The sequence below is a fragment of the Pogona vitticeps genome, chromosome 2 (genome assembly GCF_051106095.1).
Source record: "Pogona vitticeps strain Pit_001003342236 chromosome 2, PviZW2.1, whole genome shotgun sequence".
Taxonomy (NCBI): Eukaryota; Metazoa; Chordata; class Lepidosauria; order Squamata; family Agamidae; genus Pogona; species Pogona vitticeps.
In genome coordinates, this window is record NC_135784.1 from 29,893,752 (window position 1) to 29,918,063 (window position 24,312).

General features: G+C 41.7%; 2 protein-coding genes across 3 annotated transcripts in view; one reads left to right on the plus strand and one right to left on the minus strand.

Moving 5' to 3' along the window:
* Positions 1–5,946, plus strand: part of LOC110090483 (C-type lectin domain family 2 member B) — a 19,546-nt gene extending 13,600 nt beyond the window's left edge. For both annotated transcript variants that reach the window (XM_078388706.1, XM_078388707.1), the window contains 3 exons: positions 1,702–1,892; positions 2,377–2,483; positions 3,725–5,946. In XM_078388706.1, the coding sequence (XP_078244832.1) occupies positions 1,702–1,892; positions 2,377–2,483; positions 3,725–3,836 (410 nt within the window). In that variant the 3' untranslated portion in view covers positions 3,837–5,946. The remainder of the gene's footprint in view (positions 1–1,701; positions 1,893–2,376; positions 2,484–3,724) is intronic.
* On the minus strand, positions 5,533–23,505 carry LOC110091638 (killer cell lectin-like receptor subfamily F member 1). The gene is made up of 6 exons (XM_078388705.1): positions 23,377–23,505; positions 21,765–21,854; positions 17,714–17,839; positions 15,517–15,671; positions 12,617–12,726; positions 5,533–9,725 (listed from the first exon to the last, which is right to left on the minus strand). Exons 1-6 carry the CDS (start codon positions 23,459–23,461, stop codon positions 9,620–9,622), a joined length of 672 nt encoding a protein of 223 aa, XP_078244831.1. The 5' UTR covers positions 23,462–23,505; the 3' UTR covers positions 5,533–9,619.
* Positions 23,506–24,312: the final 807 nt, after the last annotated feature.

The window sequence follows — 24,312 nt, forward strand, 5'->3', positions numbered from 1 at the left end:
ATGCTGTATTTGAAGCCTGGGTAAAATAACATGGAGGATAGGCTGTTACTCAAGCAGTAAATCCCCCCTCTCCACGTCACTGAAATAGTCTAATGGAAAGGCAAGAGCCAATACAACTGGTTCCAGCAACATTGCAGGAGTTGCCAGAACGACACCAACTGCCTCCGGGACTCCGACTCTGGATTTTGCCTCAAGGTTAACTTCTGAAGCCTTTTCCATGAGTGGATATAGCCACAAGGCAGTGGAGGTTTGAAATTGGAGTTTTCCTTCTCCTAGATGGGCTGCCTCCCAAGGCTGACAAGCCCCACATACCCGGGCTGCTCCCTAATAGTGCGAAGATTAGAAACACATTTTAAATCACTTCCGAAGCCACTCTTGGCCTTTTGGAAGGCTAAAACTTCCACGTGGAAGCTAAAAGATCTTAATGTCCAAAGCAAAATCCCCGTGCTTGAGCCAAGTGCATTTTGGCTTCCACAGTGGTCTTGTGATGCTGACGCTGCATGCATACATTGAATACTGGCTGTTTCCTAAACAGCAATGCCAACTTGTTAAAGGATCTTCACAAGCTAATACCTTTATTGCTATCAATTAAAGTATTTATTCAGTCAACATTTTAAATTACCCTTCATTCTTATGAATACAAGGATGGCATACAAAATATAGCAAAATAATATTTTTGAAACACAAAGATGCCAAAATGTATAAACAAAGCTAAGAGAAACAGTTAAAGGAAAGAAACCAATGAAATGCAAAAAGCTTATGAAAAAGGCATTGGTTTGAAAAAGGTTTGAGCTGGGTGCAGGAAGAATTGCTATAATGGTACTAGTTATGCCTCCTTTGGACATGATATTCCATCTTTGAGGCACCACAACTGAGATACTAACAGCCAATAGTTTTTAATAGTATTGGCGATTGATCAAGAATACATTAATATGTTGTCCAGATTTTACACCAATTGTATTATACTACAAGGTGCAACTAAGAGGGTTTTGGCAAATGAGTCTTCTCCAGCTTACCTAGAAATGCTCAGATTGATCCCAGGCTCCTCTAAAAAACATGAGGCCAGCCTTTGAGTTACACTCACTTTTCTATGTACAGTGGTGCCTCGCTTAACGGGCGCTCCGCTTAACGATGAAATCGCATACCGGCGAACTTTTTTGTGATCACTTTTGCGATCACATTGCGATGTTTTAAATAGGGAAAAATCACTTTGCGATGAGCGGTACCCTGTTTCACTTACCAACCATCGCATAGCAATGATTTTCCAACAGTTGATCAGCGGTTCCAAAATGGCCACCGGGTAAAAAAAAGGCCGCCCGCTGTGTTTTCGTGCTGATTCCTCGCATACCAGGCAGCGAAAATGGCCGCCGTATGGAGGATCTTCGCTTAAAGGTGAGTTTTAAGCCCATAGGAACGCATTGAAGGGGTTTCAATGCATTCCTATGGGCTTTTTAAAATCGCATAGTGACGAAATTGCTTTGCAGCGATTTTTGCTGTACCGATTAACGTCGCTATGCGAGGCACCACTGTAAATTATAACTTCAGCTGCTAGGTCACAATGTTTGAGTAGTTGGAAAAGTGGCATATTATTTCAGTCTTCCTGCTATTTTGACAAGTTGGCTCACCAGCAGGGCTCAGCTCACTTGAAAGTATAGCTAATCTGTAATAGTAATCTGTATTGTTTTTTGAAACCCCTCTTAGGGCTGTTGAGCAGAAGACAGGAAGCATCACCTTGTTCTACAGTTCTAACGACCTCCTGTCCTGATGGCTGGGTTGGATATGGAAGGATATGTTACTATTTTGCAGATGAAGAAAAAGACTGGGAATCTAGCAAGAACAACTGTTCAGCATTCAATGCCTCCTTAGCTGTGGTTGATTCCCAGGAAGAGATGGTGAGTAGTGACATCGGGAACAACCTTCGCTAACCTTGCAGTATGCTCCCCAAAAGCCTATTCTTGGCTAGAAGATTTGGACATTTTCCATTTGGAAATTCACTTTGAACAAACTTTTTAATAAACAATTGATAATTTCCAGATGGGGTCCGCAAACTCACTTTTAAGATAGGAACCTGGCAGGTACAACCGGCCATGATTTTTGGAATTTTCATTTTTTTCCCTCTGCCATTCACAGCCCTGTGATGTCCAACCTGTATGAAGACCTGTTTGGTCTTCATGAGATTGAAAGCTAGTGTGTGTCTGCTTGTGTATACTTTTAGCTATTTAATAACACTATCAACCACACTTGACTTAAATTTAGTGTATCTCCTCAGATTTTTGGAATTGACTTCCTATAGTTCCCTGAATAAAAACTTAGAATATGATGGTGCTCACTTGGAGTGGAGTTAGTCATATGTGTACATTTCTTTTCCTTATTAAGGGCTTTTTGGCAAGATACAAAACTCCTGCTGACCACTGGATCGGTCTCCAAAGGGAATCAGAGGGACAGCCCTGGAGATGGACCAATGGCACCCCCTTCAATAACTGGTGAGACGCCTCTTTGTGTTTTGTAAGAAACAAATTTTAGAATTTAGAAACCAGATGTGGCACTTTCTAACTGGTTAACAGCACCCAGCAAGAACAGAAAATGATACCTCGAACATTTCAGAAGTATTTTGACAGATATAATGGCTTTTTGGGTCAAATGTGGAGCCCAAAGGGAAACAGTAAAGCAGAGAAATAAAAGTTGGTTTTGATGGGGAAGTCTAAGCTGTCTTCGGAGAAATACCAAGAAACAGACAAGCAAGTAGCCGTCCAACAGAGAATACACACATATTCACTGGCAATGCTTCTAATAACCTTGTTGACCATTAGCTTTACCGTTGATTCTTTAGTCTGCTTTGCTTTCCAGTTTCAAAGAACTTCCAATAGGTCTAGAAGTTAGTTCTCTCATTTTGGAAGGTCAAGCTCTTCTGGCTGCTTTCTAGGCTCAGTAAATTGGAGCACTTGGCACCAGAGCCAGGGGTCAGGAGTTTGATTCCCCACTGGACAAAATGTCAACCATTGTTGTGTTGGTCAAGCTATGCATTCTCAAAAATGCCACAGGAAGGAGGAACTAATATACTACTTGGAAGTACTTTACACCAGAAAACCCTAGCAAAAGCTGTTCTTCTGTACCATCAAGTCAGAAGTGACTGACAGTGAGCTTAGCAGGGTTTTCAAGTTAAGTGAGATATTTTAAGGGATGATTTTACCAATTCCACCTTCCAAGTCAGTTCCTGTGGCCACGAGAGGAGTCAAACACTATTATCCAGAGTCCTGGTCCATCACTCTATCCACTACACCACACTGGGAATCCAGTTATGGTAAGAGTTACCTTGCCATAAATCAGAATTGACTTGGCATAATAATAATAATAATAATAATAATAATAATAATAATAATAATAATAATAATAATAATAATAATAATAATAATAATAATAATAATAATAATAATAATAATAATAATAATAATAATAATAATATTATAATGACCACCAACACGACAATAATTCTTGCTTATTAATGGAAAACAATTTGCAAAAAAGAAATATTGTGGGATTTTTATATTTTGTTCAATCCTCAGAACTCCTGAGTTAGAACGCTGAAAGGTGGCCACACAATGCCCTTCTACCTCCCTAGTAAGGAGGCAGGTAGTTGTAATGTGCCATGTAATAGGGTGCTATGCTAGTCCACAATGTTACAATTTCTGTGAAGATTTTGGACATTTATCTTGTTCCTCTTCAGGTTTCAGGTTCGTGGAGGAGCAGAATGTGCTTATATTAACCAGGAAGGATTTGCCAGCTCCAGCTGCAGCAGAATAGAACGCTGGATATGCAGCAGACAAATAGGAGAATGACACGAAGCATCACATGTGCCTTCCTTTTCATTCTAGCTGCACCTCCAGAAGCTGATGTAGCCTCAATGTTCTCGTCCTGGCAGGTCCCACCATGGAAGAGAGAAAGTGGGTTATATCTATAGCTGTGTGTGTATGCCGAGCTATACATGGTTAAAATAGCATCATCTCTCTGTTTTAACATCTCTGTACATTCTGAAAGTTGGATGAGCTGAGCTGACTTAAAAAAAAATGAATGTTTGGTCAGTTGGGCAGAGATGTCTTGGACTGCAGTGAAACAAACAAAAAGTAATCTACGACCTTGACGCCTAAAGAGAAACAGCTCAGTTTGTGACCCCTATCCTTCTGAGCTTTCAGAAGCAAGTTAAAATCTGGCTTTTCAGTCACTCTAAATCACTCTTCTTTTCCACTGCCACCAACCATTCCCTCAAATAAGTAGCTTCAGGCCAAAATATGATTCAAAATAAAAACTCAGGTTTATTGGGTACAAATAAAAGGAATGGTAAATCACTTATAATAAATAATAATTCAATCACTATAATCAAGGCACTAGCATACACAGACTCTCACAATATATCACAGATCTCCTAACTCCTCTCTAAACCCTATCCAAGCCCTATCAGTCCCTATCTGTCCCTATCTCCCTATCTAAAGTCTCTCACACACATTCACTCCCATTTATACCACAGCTCCACCCCTTATGTCCCACCCTCCGTCACACCATTGGTAGATGACTCACAGCTTTAGCAGTGACGGACAGGTGAGGTCATAGCTGTATGTAACAATACCTCCCCCCTTTAAAAGTTGTTTTGTGGGGGAAAGCTAAGGTGCTTTTCACCCAAAACAACTAGTAGCAAAAATCAAAACATTACAGTTTCCCCACATTTCAAAACTTACCATTAACATTCAGGCATACTCTAACAATACTATATTATTCAAAATATACTTACACTCAATAAATCATTTGCATATATACAGAACAACATTTCAGTAAACACATATTTTCATAACTTTTAAACACAATAACCAATTTCAAGAGTTCATCTTTTCATCTTCCGTCGTCTGGTCTTCGGGATAAGGTGTCAGCAACACAGTTCATAGTCCCTTTGACCACCTTAACCTCAAAGTCATAGTCCTGTAATATTAAAGCCCACCTCATCAGCTTACTGTTTTGGGCCTTCATAGTCTTTAACCACATCAGAGGGGAGTGGTCAGTACAAAGGATGAAGTGTCTCCCCCAGATGTATGGTTTTAATTTCTGGACTGCGTACACGATGGCCCAACATTCTTTCTCAATGGTTGACAGGTGTTTCTCACCTTTCTGTAGTTTCTTGCTCAGGTAGGACACAGGATGCTGGTCTCCACAGAGCTTCCCTGTCTCAGTTTTCAATCTGAAGTTTCAGCGCCCCTCTACTAGACTTGCTCCCTTTGAGCCAAGCCCTAGAAGGTGACACACACTCTCCACTTCAGATGACCCTAACTAAAGACCCCTGCTCTGGGCACGTTTTTGCCAGGGCTTCACTGGAATATTTGTATCCCACCAGCTGGACACCAACTTTATTGTAACGTCCTCCCTTTACCTCACAAAGGGGGGTCGCTACATCACTCTAAATCACTCTTCTTTTCCACTGCCACCAACCATTCCCTCAAATAAGTAGCTTCAGACCAAAATATGATTCAAAATAAAAACTCAGATTGGGTACAAATAAAAGGAACGGTAAATCACTTATAATAAATAATAATTCAATCACTATAATCAAGGCACTAGCATACACAGACTCTCACAATATATCACAGATCTCCTAACTCCTCTCTAAACCCTATCCAAGCCCTATCAGTCCCTATCTGTCCCTATCTCCCTATCTAAAGTCTCTCACACACATTCACTCTCATTTATACCACAGCTCCACCCCTTATGTCCCACCCTCCGTCACACCATTGGTAGATGACTCACAGCTTTAGCAGTGACGGACAGGTGAGGTCATAGCTGTATGTAACAGTTACCTCATATGCACTATATAGTGTACATAGAAAGTTGGAGATTTGCTTGAAGACATGCTGTTGGAGTATTTTGTGAAGACTGTACATATGTAATATAAGCTTTGAAGAAGCAGTTGTTGTCTTGTGTTTTTCTTCTCTGCAAGGACCTGCAAGATGTCTGGTTGTAACCCAGTTTTCTTCAGCACACCCCAAGAAATACTTGACAGAAGCTGCCCAGAGCAGCGGCTTCGTCATGGAATAATCACTCTATTGGAATTTATAAGTCTTTTGCTGACCTCTTTTATCCACAGGATCAGTATCTGTAGTTTCACTTATCCACGATCAGAAAATATTAAAAATATAAAAAGAAAAAATTCAGAAAAAAAGATTTTCACATGTATTAGCAGAACCAGCCACAAGAGGGAGCCAGGGATTGTGCTATGAATACTTATTTTCAGTATCCCACAGGGGGCTAGGAACCAATCCCCAGCAGATATGGGGGGGTCCTACTGTATATGTTTTACTAAAATTCTTTTCAATCAGATTATAAAATTTTACTTTTGTATTTTCATTCAGACAGCTGGAGGGGTTGAAGGTACTAAATCTGGTGTTTTATGCACTCTGAGGATTTTGAATATTCTTTGGGGTTTTCCATTTCTTTACCTTGCAAGGTTTTGTCTCCTTGAAGCACCAGGGAGCAAGTGGCTCAGAGGGTATTACAAGAAGAAACCCACAGGAGGCTTTTTTCCCATTAGTGCACTGGCCCACCTGGGACTAAGCCAAACCAGGTCGTAAAAGGGTAGTGTAATTGAGTGGTGAGTGGATCCTCTCTCTGCTGACTCGTAATCCATCAGACTATATAATCTGGGCAACTGAAGTGATGAATCTCCTGATTTTACCAGGTTTCTGTATTTAGGGTTTTTTTTTTGTTGGAACTCTGATGTACTGTTTTCCAGGTATTGTAATAGTTACCTGTAAGGAGTTCCTTTTGGCATTTAAGGAGTTTCTTTTGGCATTTAGCAAGAATAGATTGAAGCTACATTTCCAGAGCAACACAACCTGAGGCTTCCTTGAGACTCTTTCTTACTATTTTTATTCTCCCTTCACCCAGGAAAATCCTTTTTCCCCCTTCTCTCCTCTGAAGATCCTCAGGCCTCCTATGTGTTATTTCCCCCTCTGGAGAAAAATGTAGCAGAAAAATAATGGATAATGTCATGACTTTCTTTTTTTAAAAAAAGTATTGCACCATTCAAGGGTGGGGGGGAATAGCTTTGGCCCCCACTGCCTCTGTGCATGTGTCGCCCAGTTAATATGTATGTATGTATGTATGTATGTATGTATGTATGTATGTATGTATGTATGTATGTATGTATGTATGTATGTATGTATGTATGTATGTATGCATGTATGTATGTATGTATGTATGTATGTATGTATGTATGTATGTATTTATTTATTTATTTATTTATTTATTTATTTATTTATTTATTTATTTATTTAACTTATATGCTGCCCACACTACCCGAAGGTCTCTGGGCGGCTTACAGCATTTAACCTAACAGGCAGGTGCGTGCATACAGGCAGCAGGCCCAGTTCCTTGCAGGGAACCCCCCCCCCCCCGCAGCAGGAGCAAGGAGGGAGGTGACCCAAGTAGTGGGAAGGGAGCAGGTAATGGGGTTTGTTTTCCTTTTTTATTTTTATCTTTATATATATATATGTGCAGAATGGCACAGTGGAATCTTGCCTTGAATAGAGTTATATATTTCCAAAAACATAATTCACATTATATTCATGCGAACCAATTATTTCTTTCTCAAGGAATAAACTTGCATTATATATATTTATGTACAGTGGACCTTCGATTTACGGAATTAATCTGTATTGGAACGGTGGCCGCAAGTTGAAAACTCCATAAGTTGACGGTCCATTTCCCATAGGAATGTACTGAAAACCATTTAATCCATTCCAGCCAAAGAAAAAAAAATCCAGGGCTTCCAAAGCTGCACCCGCTGCCCTCTGCCTTTTGTCCCCATGGGGACGGGAGGCAGAGGGCACTGAGGACAGGAGACAGAGGCCAGTGGGTGCAGCTTTGGAAGCCCGGCAAGCCGAAAGCTGCTCCGTGCCCACTGCCGGCTTTCGGTTTCCCGGACTTCCAAACCCCCTCCGCTGCACTCTGCCTCCTGTTCCTGGTGCCCTCTGTCCCCTTGTCCCCGTGGGGGCAGGAGGCAGAGGGCAATGGGGATGGGAGACAAGAGGGCAGCGGAGGGGGTTTGGAAGCCCGGGAAACCGAAAGCCAGCAGCGGGCATGGTGGTCGGGGCAGCTTTGAATTACCCGCCTTTCCTTTGGTAGGTCGAAACTCCGGCTGCAAGACGAACCAAAATTTTGCGGCTGGAGCTTTTTGTACCTCAAAATCTTCGTAATTAGGTAGTTTGGTAAGTCGCAATCTCACAGCTGTTTTTTTCTCACCCACAAGGAAACATTCATGCTGACTCCTTTTATGATATCTGGTAGTATATTCTTCTTTCTATTGTTGCTTCTTTCTAGTCAAAAGCGTCCCTTCTTTTATCCTGAGCCTACTGAGAGACACTTGGCGTTTCTGACGGTCAATTATCTCATTAATTTCACCTGTTGTCTTTCCTTCTAGTACTGTAGCTTTACTCAACAGAAACACTCTTTGTAAAATATAACACCAAAGCAAAACAAAGCCCTGAGGGGGGGAAAGGGTTGCCACCTCAGTTTGCTTCACAGAACTGGGTCACAAACTGTACCACGAACCATCCTTGGTTTGTCAGGGTTTTTTTCTGGTTTGTAGTTTGGTTCATGTCCATCTCTAGTTGTTATGCAAGGATTTTTATTTTGTATTTTTTTTTTCAAATAAATGGGGAAAACTGACATTGGGGCTTAGGGATGGATTTGGGGTACAGCTTTACCCATGCCCCAGCATTCTCCCTGAATTTGCTTTGCTCCTCCAGGTGGCCACTCTGAAGGAGACCAGGAAATCTTCAACGAGAAGGTGGGCTGCCTTAGCAGTGGCATCGACTTTCTGGAATCAGTTCCTGTTCAAGCTGTGCCCGGCCTTCTCCTTCCCTCTTTTAAAGAAGCTGCTGAAAATGCTGCTCTTCTGGGAGGCTTTTGAATTCAGCCTCACTTGATTTTTTTAACCTCTTGCCCTGCTGCCTTGTTTGAAATGCAGCACCCGCATGGCTTAATGCTGATTCCATGTTTTATGATAGTATCTTTTTATTTTGTTTGTTACCTTTTTTTTCTATTTATAAGATGCCCATGTTTATAGGACACCCTCCCCTTTTCTAACTCCAAAATTAAGAAAACTTAGCTTTGAGTATTCAGCCTCTGGGCTCAAAATACTGTACTCATACATTCGGAGTCCCTGTTGAATCTGAGCCTACAGGCTCTACCACCAACGAGGTGTGTTCCAATTGGTTTGTACAGTATCAGCTGATGTCATTCCATAAGGCTCATGATTGGAGGAAGCTAAGTCTCCTGACTGTAGGAAGCTAAGCCTCCTGATTGAAGGAAGTCTGTTTACAGAGGCAAGGTATGTGCTGTTTTGTTCTCTCCTCAGCTATCTCAGCTTACTTCCATGTAAAAGATGCCCCTCAATTTTTAGTGTAATGATTTTAGGAAAAAGTAGCATCTTATACATGAAAAAATATGGTATGTCTTGTATTTTGCATTCTTGTTGTTGGGGTACTCATAGGGAGTTATAGAAATTAAATTAAATGAATGAATGAATTAAAGAATGATTTAATAGTAACAAAAGATTCATTTTTTAAAATATAAAACATCACAGCAAGAAAGCATCCTTTTCACAGATCCGCTTTTGTACAGAATTACAGTTGTCAGAAAGTATGGTATTCTTTATCACACCACACTGGTTTTCTTTCGGAAGCCTGTGGAAGAAAGAAAGAAAAATCTGCAGATCAGAGGTGAAGGCTCTATCATCTACCGTGTTTTTCATAAGAAGAACTAATGGTACCAAATCCCAAGATTGTCACAATATTTGACCACTTCAGTCATGTACCAGTAAGATCAAAACAGGGCAAATGAACAGATTCCTGATCACCTTAATGAGGTGAACTACCATCTCCACCTCCCTCCCTCCACAATATTTTAATCCTGCCCTCCTTCTTAAAAAGAACCCCAGGCTCTTTTCCTATAGTGTTCTTTGGGCTACTGGAAAAAGACCATCAAGTTATACACACTAAGGTAGTAGAAAAAGGGGGGAAAAGAAACTTTATAAATATACAAAGGTAATGTAAAGAGATGATGGTAATTGTTTAGGAAAGGGATCTTTGGTTCTGGTGAAAGACAAAGTGAAAATGTGACCTACTATGTTTGCAAATCCAGAAAACAGCAAAAGGAAAGGGAAAGCAAGAAGAGCTATCAAATTGCCAATATCATAACAACTTCATAAAAGTCTGTGTCCTAAACACAAGTAGAATATTGTGTACAGGCCTGGTTATATCTAAAAAGGGATATTGTTCAGATGGAAAAGTATAGAAAATGATAACCAGAATGGTCAAAAGGATGAATTAATTCCATTATAAGGAAAGGTTTCAGTATTAGTAGCCGTTTAGTTTTTTTAAATAAAGGCAAACCAGGACGGTCCAACCTAGTGTGGCTCTTCTGGCATTCTTGAATGCTTGGTTCATGATATTACTTTGGCACACTCTAGTTTTAGCACTAAAGGGGATGTGAGAAAGGTGAGAAGAGGAAACGGATGATCTCTTCACCTGCAAAGTATCCCCCCCCCCCGCATAGGTTTTCAACATTTCTTGAACAATCAAGTCTTTCAAACTATTGGATCCTGCACTTTTGGCTTTGGGTTTCCCCCCCCACTTTCCAGACATCAGAGGGTTTGATCTGATATGATCAGGGCTCCCCACCCCCCCGGCCTGTCTTTCCAGGCTTTTTTGTATCTGCTAAAGAGCTGCTTGAACAACAGCTATCGGTTGTTGCTCTCCAGGTGGACTAAACTCAAGTCCTGCATTATCGGGTTGTTGGGAATTATACTGAAATCTATGCCCTGGCAGACTACCTGTGTAACTTCGAATTCTGCAATTATCGTAGGGCTTTCATCTTGGTCCATTTTAATGAGCTACCATCTAAGGCAGAGCGTCCCAACGTGGGCGCTGTGGCACCCCAGTGTGCCGACAAGACTCCACAGGTGTGTTGTGGATGAGAGATGATCTCTGCGTGCAAGACAGTGCAGGCTTGCCACTGTGCTAAGCGCTTGAGCAGTGAACGCCCTTGGTTTCCACAACACCGCTCCCCCTCCGTCGGCAGAGTAGCCCTTCTCCCTCACTCCCTGCCCGTTGTTGCTGGTGTTCTGCCCACTGGTCTAGAGGAGGAGGAGAGGAAGCCCCGGCCCAGCCATGCTGCTCTCCGAAAGCAGGGGATGGGGAGAAAGGGCCGGGGGGGGGGGAGAGGAAGCCTGGTTCGACTCACAAGGGCTCCCTCCAACCACCCTTCTGCCCACCACCACCAAGCTACTCCCACAACTGCCTCTTTGCCAGTCCTTCTGCGCAGCCTTCCCTCCTGCCTTCCATGTTTTCAGGCCTCCACCTTCTCTGCAATCCAAGCTCCCGCCGCCTCCACACGACCCTCCCAACCAAAAACTTTGCCTGCCTTCATTATTTTCCACCATATTTCCCTTTCTCTTCCTGCTGGCCACATCCTACCAGCCCCCAGTGACCCACCTCCCCTGGCTGAGCAAATCGTCTCCTTTTCCCTTCCTTCATTCTCCTGCCACTCCCTTTCTTTGCAAAAGCAAAAGCGAAGCAAAAAAGCAAAGCGTGCTGCTTATATACTGCCCCATAGCGCTTCAAGCACTCTCTGGGCGGTTTAAAATTTAATTATACAGGCTACATATTGCCCCCCCCAGCAAGCTGGGTACTCATTTTACCGACCTGGGAAGGATAGAAGGCTGAGTCAACCTTGAGTCACTACCTGGGATTGAACCCCAGGTCGTGAGCACACTTTTAGCTGCAGTACAGCAGTTTAACCACTGCGTCACAAGGCTCTTATATTATTAATCATCCACTCTCCTTGCTGAGCTCCAGCTCAACAAAGTTTACACATGATTTTAAGCTCCACCTTTCCTTCCATTGGAGGCGTTTCCCCACAGAAACAATTTTTTTGCCTCACAGATATTTATTTATTTATTATTTATTTATTTTATTTCTATCCCGCCTATCTGATCTACCTCCTTTTTAATTCCTCAACTGAAATTACAGTTAAGGTTGCAAACTTTTGTGCACTGGCATGTACAGGAAGGCATAAGCCATTTCGTAAACCATAGTGGAACCATAGCATTTACTGTTCATTCATTTTGTTAAATGTGTACATTTTGGTGGTTTTTATTGGGACTGGCTTGTTTGGTGGCAGTGGTGATGATTTGTTGTACTTTTGTCTGTTTTTGGGGTCAAGTTGAATCTCCGTTGCCTGTGCTTTTCAGAAGAGTTTATAGTGGTTCTTTAGGCCCTGTTTGGACTAGCACCAGGAGACACGAATAGGAAAAATCAAAACAAAATGATTTGAAAGATGTGGTCCTGTTGTTATATATGAAACGAGCAGTGCATGAAACACACGAAACTGGTGGAGGCATCCATTGTAAGAAAACAAAATGGAAACAAAACAAAAGTTTTTACCATGTACATCCCTATTGGCATCTTAATCTAGATGCATGCATAAACCATTATCTTCAGATCAAATCGGATCTAATAATGCTAAACGTTCCTGCTTCAATTGAGAAAACAACGGTGTTGTGAAAGAAACTCACAGATCTGGTTTAAACTGGGAATCTGCAACCCATGCCCACTCCACCTCTGACAGACAGACGAGTCCAATCCAGTACTGAATATGATCTGTTATATTTTTCTTTAGGAACTCCTGTAGAAAGCAGAAAAGTACTTGAAACAACAAATAAGCGATATTCTCCTTCTGTTTTAGGGTGTGATCACATAAGCAAAAAATGCAGGAAATGCTCCCAGACTGATTCTCATTTTTTGTTGTTGTTTTGTTCTGGACCACAATACACAAAAGCGAATTAAGCCCAGAATCCTCCCACCATCCGTAGTTTTTGCCTCCACTGGCAGGGCTTCTGCTTTGATTATTATTACTATTTTATTTATTTATTTATTTATTTATTTATTTATTTATTTATTTATTTATTTATTTATTTATTTATTTATTTATTTATTTATTTATTTATTTATTTATTTATTTATTTACAGATCAGGTCCATTCAAATCAGTTCAGGCAGTGTGACTGCTTGAACTGATGAATATTCTCTCCACAACCCACCACTAGCCGCAGAATGCGAAAAGCATGTTTCCCCTTCTGTATCTCCCTCCAGGTTTTTGGCCAATAATTTTCATCTATCCAAGTCAGAATGGCCAACAGAGAGGGATTATGGGAGATACACTTCACCAACACTTGCGAGGCCACAGGTGCCTTTCCTTGTTTGCTTGTTTTTCTACTTAAACACCAAGATTATCCCTCCTAATTCCCTTGATCTCCCCTTGTGTTAGTCTCATCGTCTGTCTACCCAGAACTGTCATTTTCGGCACACCCAGGGTCTGAGTTTGCATTTTATTCTTTTAGTCCCAGTCCCACACACGGGCTCCTCACAATGGGTTTCTGAACACCTGTTGTACGTACCAAATCAGGGGCCATTAAACACCAAGCTGACCAGCAAGTCCCCTCTCAAAGATACCACCTACAAACACTGTTTATCTCATGTTAAAACTGTGTGTTGAGTGTTCCGCCTCATAGATTAATTTCCAGCAAGCCCTTTACATGGCATTGCTATCAGCCCTCCATAGCATAATCAGTGACATGGAATGATAGGAGTTGTGGGGAATTGTAGTGCAACAATATTTGACACATGTTGGTCACCAGGACAGGGCAGGTATCCACTTGCATTCAACAGCCGTACTGAGGCACCTCCGGTTAAGCTCATCGATGTGGCCTGTTGGAGCCGGTGGAGGACCAAGACCTCCATTCTGCTCACCAGGACTGTTGAGGAGCCTAAGAGACTGGGAAGGGGAATTCCGCGGTGCCCTGTTAATGTTCAGATGTGCCTAGCCTGTTGGCCCTTTCAGTTGATTGTTTAAATAACAGGTTTCTGTTCTGTAGCAACTTACCATGTCATCAAGGAGGGGGATAACAGGAGGCTGCTCACACTATCCAAGCTGTGGCCTTTTCACATCCACCATCTAACTACTCTTCAGTAAGCTATGAATTGTAAGTTATGGTTGCGTTTTCATTTGGCATGTGGAGAATGTTTCAGGTTTTCTTACCTGGGTCTGCAATAATGCTTTCTTGGTTCAAAATCTCCCTGGGAAAAAAAAACCTGACCAACTACAGCTACATGGATCTGCCTGCCTTCAGAAATCTCCAACAGTGCCATTCCAATGGCAAAAAAGTAGGATCCAATGACACCAGGAGGGTGCAAAGGCTGGAAAAGAGAGGAAAAAGAGGGTGGAGTTTGAGGCAGGACCAGGGGAGGTAAAAAGGAAGGAGAGTCCGTTGTTACCCAGTTGGGAATGGGTGTGGATGGAGGATCCCTGGATGGGATTATGGGAGAGACCAAGAGTGCCTAAGGAGGAGGCAGATTACAGAAGGAGAAGAGAGATCCCCCCCTAAACCCTCTTATTGGGGAGAAGCTAGAGAGTGGAGGAGGAGGTTAAGAGAAGAGAAATAGAGAGTTGAGAAAGGAGAGATAGGCTAGAATGGAAAAGAAAGGAAATGAAGAACAACTACAGGGAGGACCCTGGGAGGATCAAGACCCCAAGAGATGAACCCTGTGGAATGGCAATGGGAATGACAAGACCGTGCCCTTGCTAGAAGGTTTGATGGGACAGACTGTGAGAGACTGGGTTCCCACTGATTTACCAGGACCATGGAACAATAGGTATGGTAATCCATTCTTTTTTGAAGATTGGAGATCCCTTCCGGACTCGTTGGCAGAAGGAGAAAAGACTCACAATCATGTTACAGACACTTGTTTACTGTTAAATGCACCAATAAGTCTTCCACCTGTTTTGAAGCAACAAAAATCTGCTGATTTCTTTAAGTCGAACGAGGAGCCAAAAGTGAAACCTTCACAGTCCCATCTGCACTTGAAAGGTTCTTATCTTAAATGCGACATATTTTAACTATGACTTGAGTAACCCTTCCATCCACACTGTAGACTGTGCAATCGGTCCTCTTCTCCCATGCTATAGATCCACACAGAACAAGGTTTACCCAGTTTATGAGGACAGCTGCAGCATGAGGGGAAAATATTGGGGTGATGGGGAGATGGAAGGGAAGTAACCCCCCCTTTTTCTGCTCTGCTGGGCCTGTGCTTCCTTGTATACAATTATATATATAAGGAGATTTTAAAAAGAGAAGATGTTTCTCTGTCCTCTGTTTCAATGCTACAACCTACCTATTATGTCACATGGTTGTCACCACAGTCAACACCATCCATAGTTCCATTTGCATGAGAGCTAACGATCCACACTGGCTAAACAAAAAGCTATTTAGGATTGCTGTGAAATGAGCCAGAAATGAGACAGAAAGGTGCATGACAGCTCTTAAAGAGGAAGGATGGATCGATCCAAGTAGAAACACACTACACTGTAAACATGAATAGAAACATATTGCATAAAATGTGTATGTCCCCCTCTTTACCATCTCCTCCTCATCTTGGATCACCACCAGATGAGAATTCTTTGTCGCACAATCAGCTTGGCTGTCCTTCCAGCGTTTCATATCCAATGATCTCCAGTAGCACTTCTCCCTGTAGGGAAGCCAGTCTACAGGGCAGATTCTGCAGGTGGAATTGACTAAGAAGGAGAGAAAGAGATGCCTCATTAATGTTTCTCAAGAGGCGTCCACTTCCAGTGCAAAAAAAAAAAAAAAAAAAGCTTAAGAAATCACCAAATGTAACAACCACTAGCTTTTGGCTTCCTGCATCAGCAAAACTGAATTCCATTGTCTGTTGCCCCAATTTCAGTAAACTAAAAGTTTGCACCTCATTCTGAATCAGTCCTCAGCTACCAAGGCATAGGAAATGCAAATGAGGTCCTGAAGCTGAGGTCCTGAATGAGGTACATTTTTGAGGTCCTGAAGCTTGAACTGTTATGTGTGTGTGTGTGTGGGGGGGGGTTACAACCAGCAATGAGGTCTGAGTAGCCACTGTTATCTTCTTTAGTGGGATTCTTCCATGACAGATCACCACACTTTTCCAAAAATATTTAACCATTATATCTTAGATTTGTAAGCAATCATAACTTAAGTCACTTTTCGGGTCCCTCCAGGATTGTCCAGATTTGTCCAAAGCCCAAATTTCATTATTATCATAGTACTGTAGATCCCCAACCACCCCTCGTGATACATTACATATTAGAAATACATACAGTATGTATGCAACATTGGCTTGATGGCTGCTTCTCTGTTGTAATGCACATTCTATGGATGGTTTCTGATACTGTTGCTGATTTCTTTTTCCCTTCATGCCCCTAATTTTGCCTTCGTGGCTCCAGCATGAGAAGGGAAGGCATTTTGTGATGGTGTATTTCAAAACATCTGGGTAAATTTTATTCTTTTCCAGAACAAAGGGAACAAGGAGGAGCACAAGGAGGCAGCACAAATGCCCCATCTGGAAGGCAAAGTGTCTTCTCTGTTCTGTCCAAGACTGGACCAAGAGAGGAATGTGAGGAGGAAAGAAAGAAACAGTAGCAACCCTAAGACTATCAGTCTAGGTTGAGGAATGGTCAGCATAGGTCAGAACAGGTAAAGGAGAAGGTAGGAATCTGAAGGAGAACCCTTCCTTTTTATCTACTCCATGTAAGTCAATTGAGGGGTGCCTGATGACGTCCAAGGAATCTAAACCATGTAGTAGGGAGGAAAGACAGACACAACACAGCCCCTTCCCAAGGCCTAGCAGGAAAAGGACATAGGGTTATGTACTGTCCTCAACATCATGTTTGCTCTCCAGTTTAGCTTCCTAGCTGCTTGTTCTCCAACTGTTTTTCAGTCTTCAAAAAGACTGTTTTAGTCCAGATTCTCACCTCATGGTCTTGCCCTTATGAAGGGGCAGACAGACTATGGCTACCACCAGCCCCAGCCAGTGTGGTCAGGGGCGAACTGTGTTCCAACAACTTCTCTAGAAGTTTGTTTGTTTATGACCCTGACTTTTTCTTTAAAAAATACCCAAGAGGTCAAGGCTTGGCATCAAAGGTAATGTCTGCTGTTGGAGGGTGAAGGTTAAACCAGATGCTTTTGTTACTATGTTCTTAGAAATGGACCTCTGATTGTCATAGCACAAACTTTAGTGATCTCCTGTAGCTTATGAATTAGATTTGCTTTGTTTTGTGAGTGATCATCAGGAGGTAAACACAAGTTTCATTTTAAAGTGTTTTAAATAGTTTTAAAACTTTTTTTTTAAAAAATCTTAATATGTGTTTAAGTGTTTTTTTAAATTGTGATATTTATACCATATTTTAAAATGTTTTATCTGCTGTGAGCCACCTTGTGTCCCCTATGGGAAGAAAGGCAGCATATAAATAACATGAATGAATCATTTGGCTTGAGGGGATACATGTCAGAGCAATTGGAATGGCTTAGAAATACTGACTTCCTGAAATATTGCCATGCCTTCAGCTTTTCATGATATACACTCCGTAGTGCCCAGTTTGACCCTGATTTGACAGTCACCGTCAGTGAAGGAAATAGTCTGAGATGCTTCAAAACAGCAGAGATGAAGAGGTCCACTACAAGGGCACAAATGAGCCTAAACTCTTACACATGTAACCATTGTGTTTTCTTTGTCGAACAACTAGTTGCAAACGGACAGCTGGATAAAATTATTATATATCAATTTTACCTGAGGACCTATTCAGGCTTTGGTTGCAGATTACCCTGCGTAGATGGGCCTGGAAGTCTTCTAAAGTGGTATTACATTTTGTTCCGCTTACATCTGTGTCAGGGTTTCCAGTCTCCAAGTACAGAACTTTTGAAAACAAATAAGTAATTAACAAGCAGCCTATCAAACCAAACAATGTTCAAAATATGGATACTGAGGAATGTAGAAGAAGGCCTGATGTTAATGAGAGAGTGGGCAATACTTATAAAGGAGGACTTTGGTGTGTCTAATTTGTGTTTGGAGCAGCATTTCATCTCCAGCACAGATATTAATGGGTTCACAATAGCTTGAGGTGTGGGGACTTCACATAGTATTTTTCTGATCCCCCCCTTTTTTTCCATACAATCACAGACGAACAGTGTAGCGTTCTTAGCACATTATATCAGTTTTACCTGAGGATCTGCGCTCTTTTTCGCCGAGCATTCCATTGCAAGCTACACAAACTTTACACAAACACCAGTAGGATTTGGCAAATGTGATGTTACTTCATTACATACTTTGGTGACTCCCTTCATTGAGACTGAAATGTCTATGAATGTTCTCAGTCCATGGGCCCATGATTAATCTCAGAGCTTTCTGACTCTCTAGTGATGCTTGGGCCTAGTGTCCCTTCTACTGTCACCACCAATTCCTTTATTAAAATGGAGAGGCAACCTCTCCTTTCACCTGGAAGGCTGGATCATTTCTAAGAGTTCTTGGTAGATGGAATGAGGTTGGCCTATCTTACCTTACTTTATAGACATTGTAGGAAATGACTTTTTTTCCCTTCTCTTTTTTATGCTTTAAAGAAAGAATGAGCAACCTCTGTATGTGCGACCCTTTGATCCCTCTTGTTCAAAGGCAGCTGCGTCCCCCATCCCACGGCCACAAATGCCCCAAACACTATTCAGATGTCCCAAAATCTGACATTTATCAAACCTGGACTGTGCAGTGACACATTGCCAAATTTGGTCTGGATCTGGTAATTTATTGAAAAGACATAGATTTTTGTTTGAACAAGATCTTTCTGCAGGAAGGTTTAAATCCTGCACAGAATACAGTACTGGAGTTGAAAGGTGCCTCTTGGATGGAGCTAGACCTATTTTCAAACAATTCTAACTTCCAAAGGACATACACATACAGTAGCTCTCTCTGTTTTAGACGTGCCCTGTTTCCCTGAAAATAGGACAGGATCTTATAGTAATTTTTGCTCCAAAAATGCATTAGGGCTTATTTTATGGGGATTTATAAAGCAATGTACAACCATCTACATTTATTTAAATACTGTACACTCCTATCATCTTCTTCTGGTTGCTGCACAATGGTGGAGGGCAGGGTTTCACTTAACTGAGGCTTATTTTCAGGTTAGGTCTTATTTTAGGGGAAACAGGGTAGCAAACCCACACTGTGCATTAAAAACATGCTGAGTTAGCTCTGGATATGGTAATTGCCTGTGAAGTTATAATTTTTTTAAAAATTTGTCTTATCATTTACTTTTCTGTGCAGAAAAGGCTCAAAGAAATGGTGCTGAAAGCCCCTTCACAGGAGGAAATGGGTGTAGAACTTGCGAAAAGCTTCCCCAAACATCCCCAGATTTGGTACAGAGCCCATCAAGATTAGGTAGTAATGGTTTGCCAGTTGGGTTGCCATCAGAAACCTGGTTTGAATAGCACATTTTTGTTTGTTTGGATTGCTCTTTTTCAGTAGTGACTGGCAGAGTTCTGCTTAACCTAGCTGTGCAATAGTTCTCCTCTAGTGGATCATGCAGTGTCATCGCTCTATTTGCACCCTCTAGTCAGCCGTGGTAGTACTAGGATCCTTTTTGAAACAGCAGCGAGTAAAACAAAATAAAGCAGGCAAGAAACCATGTTGTAAAAGAAATCTTTTAGGGCAATGTTTTTTTTAAAAGAATGATGGGGTGTGCAGAGCCATAACTAGCAACCTGCCTACTTGGAACTAATAGCACCCTCTGCTCCACCATTTTACCATGTGCCAAGGATATGAAGAGCACATGAAAAAGAAGGAGATGTGGTGTTTTCCCTAAAGATGAAGAAAGTTCATTTTTCAAAAAAAGGAAAATAAGTCTAAGAGGTATTGTTATTTATTTTCCAAACATCCGTCAGTAAATTTGCCTTTAAATTTCAGAGTTTTCCAGATTTTGCTGCTGCGGGGCAAAGATGCAGTTGCTCCACTCTAGTCACACACACACACACACTAAAAAGCAGACTCTCATTAAAAAAAACTTATTTTGTTTTGTTTTTCGAGACAGGTCAGTTGCTGCTGGTGCCCACTCTCTTTCCTGTTGCTCTGTCTCTTGTCTATCTGTTAACACCATCATAGAAAACGAGGTTAAAAATACATAAACCATATCAGTAAATCTAACTTTTTTAGGAAGATGCTTTGCTAACCAGCTTCTCAGAAACTGAATCAAAAAGGAGGAGTGTTGTCTACTCCTGTGTTTGAGGCTGGAGAATGGAGCATGCTAACCTCTCCTCACCTCACTAGTCAGGCAAGAAATTTGGTTTTTTAAAAGTTTATTAATGGGTTTTTTTTAACAACCTTTTAATGTTAATGAGGTTAATCACAGTAGTAAAGGTTATATTCCATGGCTAGTATCCTTTTACACTGTAGAAAAGTGAGTGCTGGTGGGTGTTGCATGTGTGGAAAGGAAACTACTGGTAGATGTGCCAGAGTCAAAGGCCAGAATACCATCCTTCTTCCTTCTCTCTCCTTTCCTCTCCACCTGACCCAACGGCCCCTTCTTCTCTCCTCTGTCCTCATCTCTATGCCCAGCAAACTGCCAGAGCAGAAGAGGCCGATCTGTCTTCCCAAAGGTCTGGCTTGAACACTGGCAGAAGGCTTTTGAAATCAAGAGAGTCACATGCAATCTTTGGGCATTGTTTCTGCACCCCAACATGTACAGTATATTCCAACAAAAGCTGGTGTTGTTTGCAAGCCTGTGCAAGGTCCATGCAAGGTCTGTAGGTTTTGGAAGATACTAGCTAGAATCCTGTTGGATATTTGAGGGTATGCAAGAGGAATTGTAGATGTTGTCATGGTTAACTGATGAGGTGCTGCTTGCATGTCAGTCATATGCCTCCTCATGCACCTAACCACGCACCTGGCATGCATACGGCACATTCTCCATTAGTTGAAAATAGCTATGTCAACACCTGCGATTCCTTCGGTGCAGCTATAAACATTTAATGCGATTTTAGCCGTTGCTATTAAAATGCAGATAATAATTTCCAAGGCAGTGGGTTCTATGAACATTATCTCCACTGAACATATTATTAGTTTCTTGGGAGTAAACCGAATGAAAAGACAGCTTTCATGTTATTAGAGTGTATTAAAATGTTTCATGAACATCATGCAATGATAACTGAAACCATGAAAATATGCACAAGCAACAGACTACAATGGTGCCTTGCTAGACAGTTACTCCGCATGACAGTTTTTTCGCTAGACATTGACTTTTTGCAATCACTATAGTGATTCGCAAAACAGTGATTCCTATGGGGGAATTTCGCTGGACAGCGTTTGGTCCCTGCTTTGCAAACTGATTTTCGCTAGACAACGATTTTGACAGCTCCCTCCGCGCTCGCAAAACTTGTGTTTTCGGGACCTAAGCTTCGCAAGACAGCGATTTAAACAGCTGATTGGCAGTTCGCAAACCGGCTTTCCTATGGCCGATCTTCGCTAGACAACGACGATTCTTCCCCATTGGAACGCATTAAACAGGTTTCAATGCATTCCAATGGGGAAATGCTTTTCGCTAGACAATGATTTCGCTAAACAGTGGAACAGATTGTTGTCATCTAGCGAGGCACCACTGTACTCTAAAACACAGCTTTCTTTAACTACAAGGTTATGTTAAGAGACATTTCAAAGATAACTTAACAGTAAACTACTGCTATCATTTCATAATAGGACATTAGAAATAGATAGGATACTTCTTTTAAAAAGTACTCCTGCCAAGAGATACTATTAAAAGTGCATATAATTATGAAAATATACTATACCTAATACTTACCCAAAAATATCACCGCTGCCAGGAGAACGACATTCCCAATGTACCCCACCCACAGAGCAATCCAGTGCCAATGGGAATAATGGGGAAGAGCTGTAAAAAGGAACAGCTAATGTATGACATGGAAATGTGAGCATAAAATATTTCAGGAGGCTCTGTTCCTCCAACTGTCTGCAGGTCAAGAAATGTTACAAATGTAAGATGCTTGGGAAGCTACTGTTTTTGTTCTGTTTTCCACATGGGTACCTAAACCATCTCCTCAAGTTTTCCACCTTGGTACATTTAAGGATATCTATTGGAAAAATGAATGCACAAATCTAGTGATCTATTGAAACAAGCCCATAGTTTGTTTTTAAACTTTCTGTTTCTGGCACTGTATTTTTCAGCTGTACAAACAAGAATGAACATAAAATATTCTCCAGAAAAAAATATATTGTCCAGTTTGTTTGCTTGTTTGTTTTTTAAATATTGATTCATGAAAATGTGAATCTGGAGAAGAGCTTTGTGGATACCCTGGACTCCCAGAAAGGCAAACTAGTGGGTCCTTGAGCAAATGAAGCCTGAAGTATTTCTGAAAGTAAAAATGTTGAAACTGAAGTTGTCCTACTTTGGGCACATCATGAGAAAGCAGGATTTTCTGCAAAAGATAATGCTGGGAAAGGTGGTAGGCAGTAGCAACAGAGGAAGACCAGATATGTGATGAACCGACTCTCTAAAAGAAGCCACTGGCTTGAATTTACAAGAGCTGAACAGGGCAGTTGCGGACAGGACATTTTAGAGCCAGCTCATTTATGGGATTCAGAGAAAACCTTACAGCACATAACATAATTCTCCAGAAAAAACAACCACTGATAGCTGACTGTAGCATTGCAGAATTTGCAGGAGAAAACGGTGCAAAATGGTAGCTGTAGGTTTTTCCGGCTGTTTGGCCGTGTTCTGGAAGTTTTCTTCTTAATGTTTTGCCAGTCTCTGTGGCTAGCATCTTCAGAGGACAAGAGCTAGAACTCTGTCTGTGTTCTGGTGTAGTGTGTGGGATTGTGAGCTGCAAATACTCGACAATCCCACACACTACACCAGAACACAGACAGAGTTCTAGCTCCTGTCCTCTGAAGATGCCGGCCACAGAGACTGGTGAAGTGTTAGGAGGAAAAACCTCCAGAACACGGCGAAACAGCCCGAAAAACCTACAACAACCATCGGATCCTGGCTGTGAAAGCTTTTGAGAATACAAACTGAGCCATAACTTTACATAGGCTGTTGAAGCGTGCATAGAATTCACATATTAAACACAAACACATGCAACTACATGTGCACCCATTCTTTTTCTCACTCACCCACTTTTTCTCACTCTCTCACACACACTTAATCCATCCCTCCCCTCACAAATAGTACATGGTCAGAGTACAGTTGATTTCTATCTATATACTGAAATGTATTTTCTCTGGAGAGAATTTCCTACTTACTGGCACTGACACAATTAAATCTATCAATGAGGACAAAATCAGCAAAGACTCACAGAAGCATGAAACATTGATGCGGGCATCGCCCTTTCAGGCTTCATACCCACAAGGCTGCAAGTTTAAAAAACAAACTGGTGATAATAACCCACACTTACTGCACTGCTGAGATGGATGGAGCAGGGTTGACCTATGTGGTTCAGAAGAGATGTTGAGATCGGCATAGACTACTTCCCCAGCCATGCTGGCAGCAATAAATAATACTGACAGAGGGAAGGCGGATAGAATCAGAGTCAGTGCGTGTGGTGCGAACGTAGTTGTCCAACATCATCCCTGGACAGAAATTGCTATACATGCCCATATATGGAATTTCCCCTTGCATCAATAAATAGTATTTCTTTGGCTACATTTTGGGCCTGTCCCAAGACTCCAAGTAGACCCAATTATTTAATGTGTGCTCCTAAAAGGGGCAATTACAATTTGGAACTGACTTAGCACCTTTATTCTGTCATAGGGACAACAGCACTGCATAGCTCCGTAGGTGGTAGGTCTGTATTCGCACTACAATTCACAGTGTTTCATAGGGGACAAAATGGCATCTCTGTGAGAGAAGTGCCAGCCGCAGAGGCTGGTTTGTCCACAACCTGGGTGGGAAAGAAGAGGCGTTCCCAAGAAGCTCTGGGGAGCTGCTCAGCCTGCTGTCTGACCGGGCTGGCCCTGGAGGTTGGTCAGAAAGGGCATTTGGTCCGTTTCGGGAGGGCATCCAATTTAGTTGTCTCACAGTGTGATTATTCTCTCAGTCCCTCTGAGACTTCAGTTGAGTCTGAGGCGCTTCACACTTTAAGGCCTTCTCAATTGTTGGGAAAGAGGGACGAAATATGTTTGTGTATTGGTGTAAACATAGATAGGCTATGACATGAGCTTTATTCTAATAGCACCATGAACCTCAGGACAACTTCAACGCTAGCTAATGATTTTATTTATTTATTTAACTTATTTGCCGTCCACTCTACCCAAAGGACTCTGGGTGGCTTACAACAATTAAAATACAATAAAAAAGATAAAAAGATTTAGAAGACACTCTTTATTTCAAG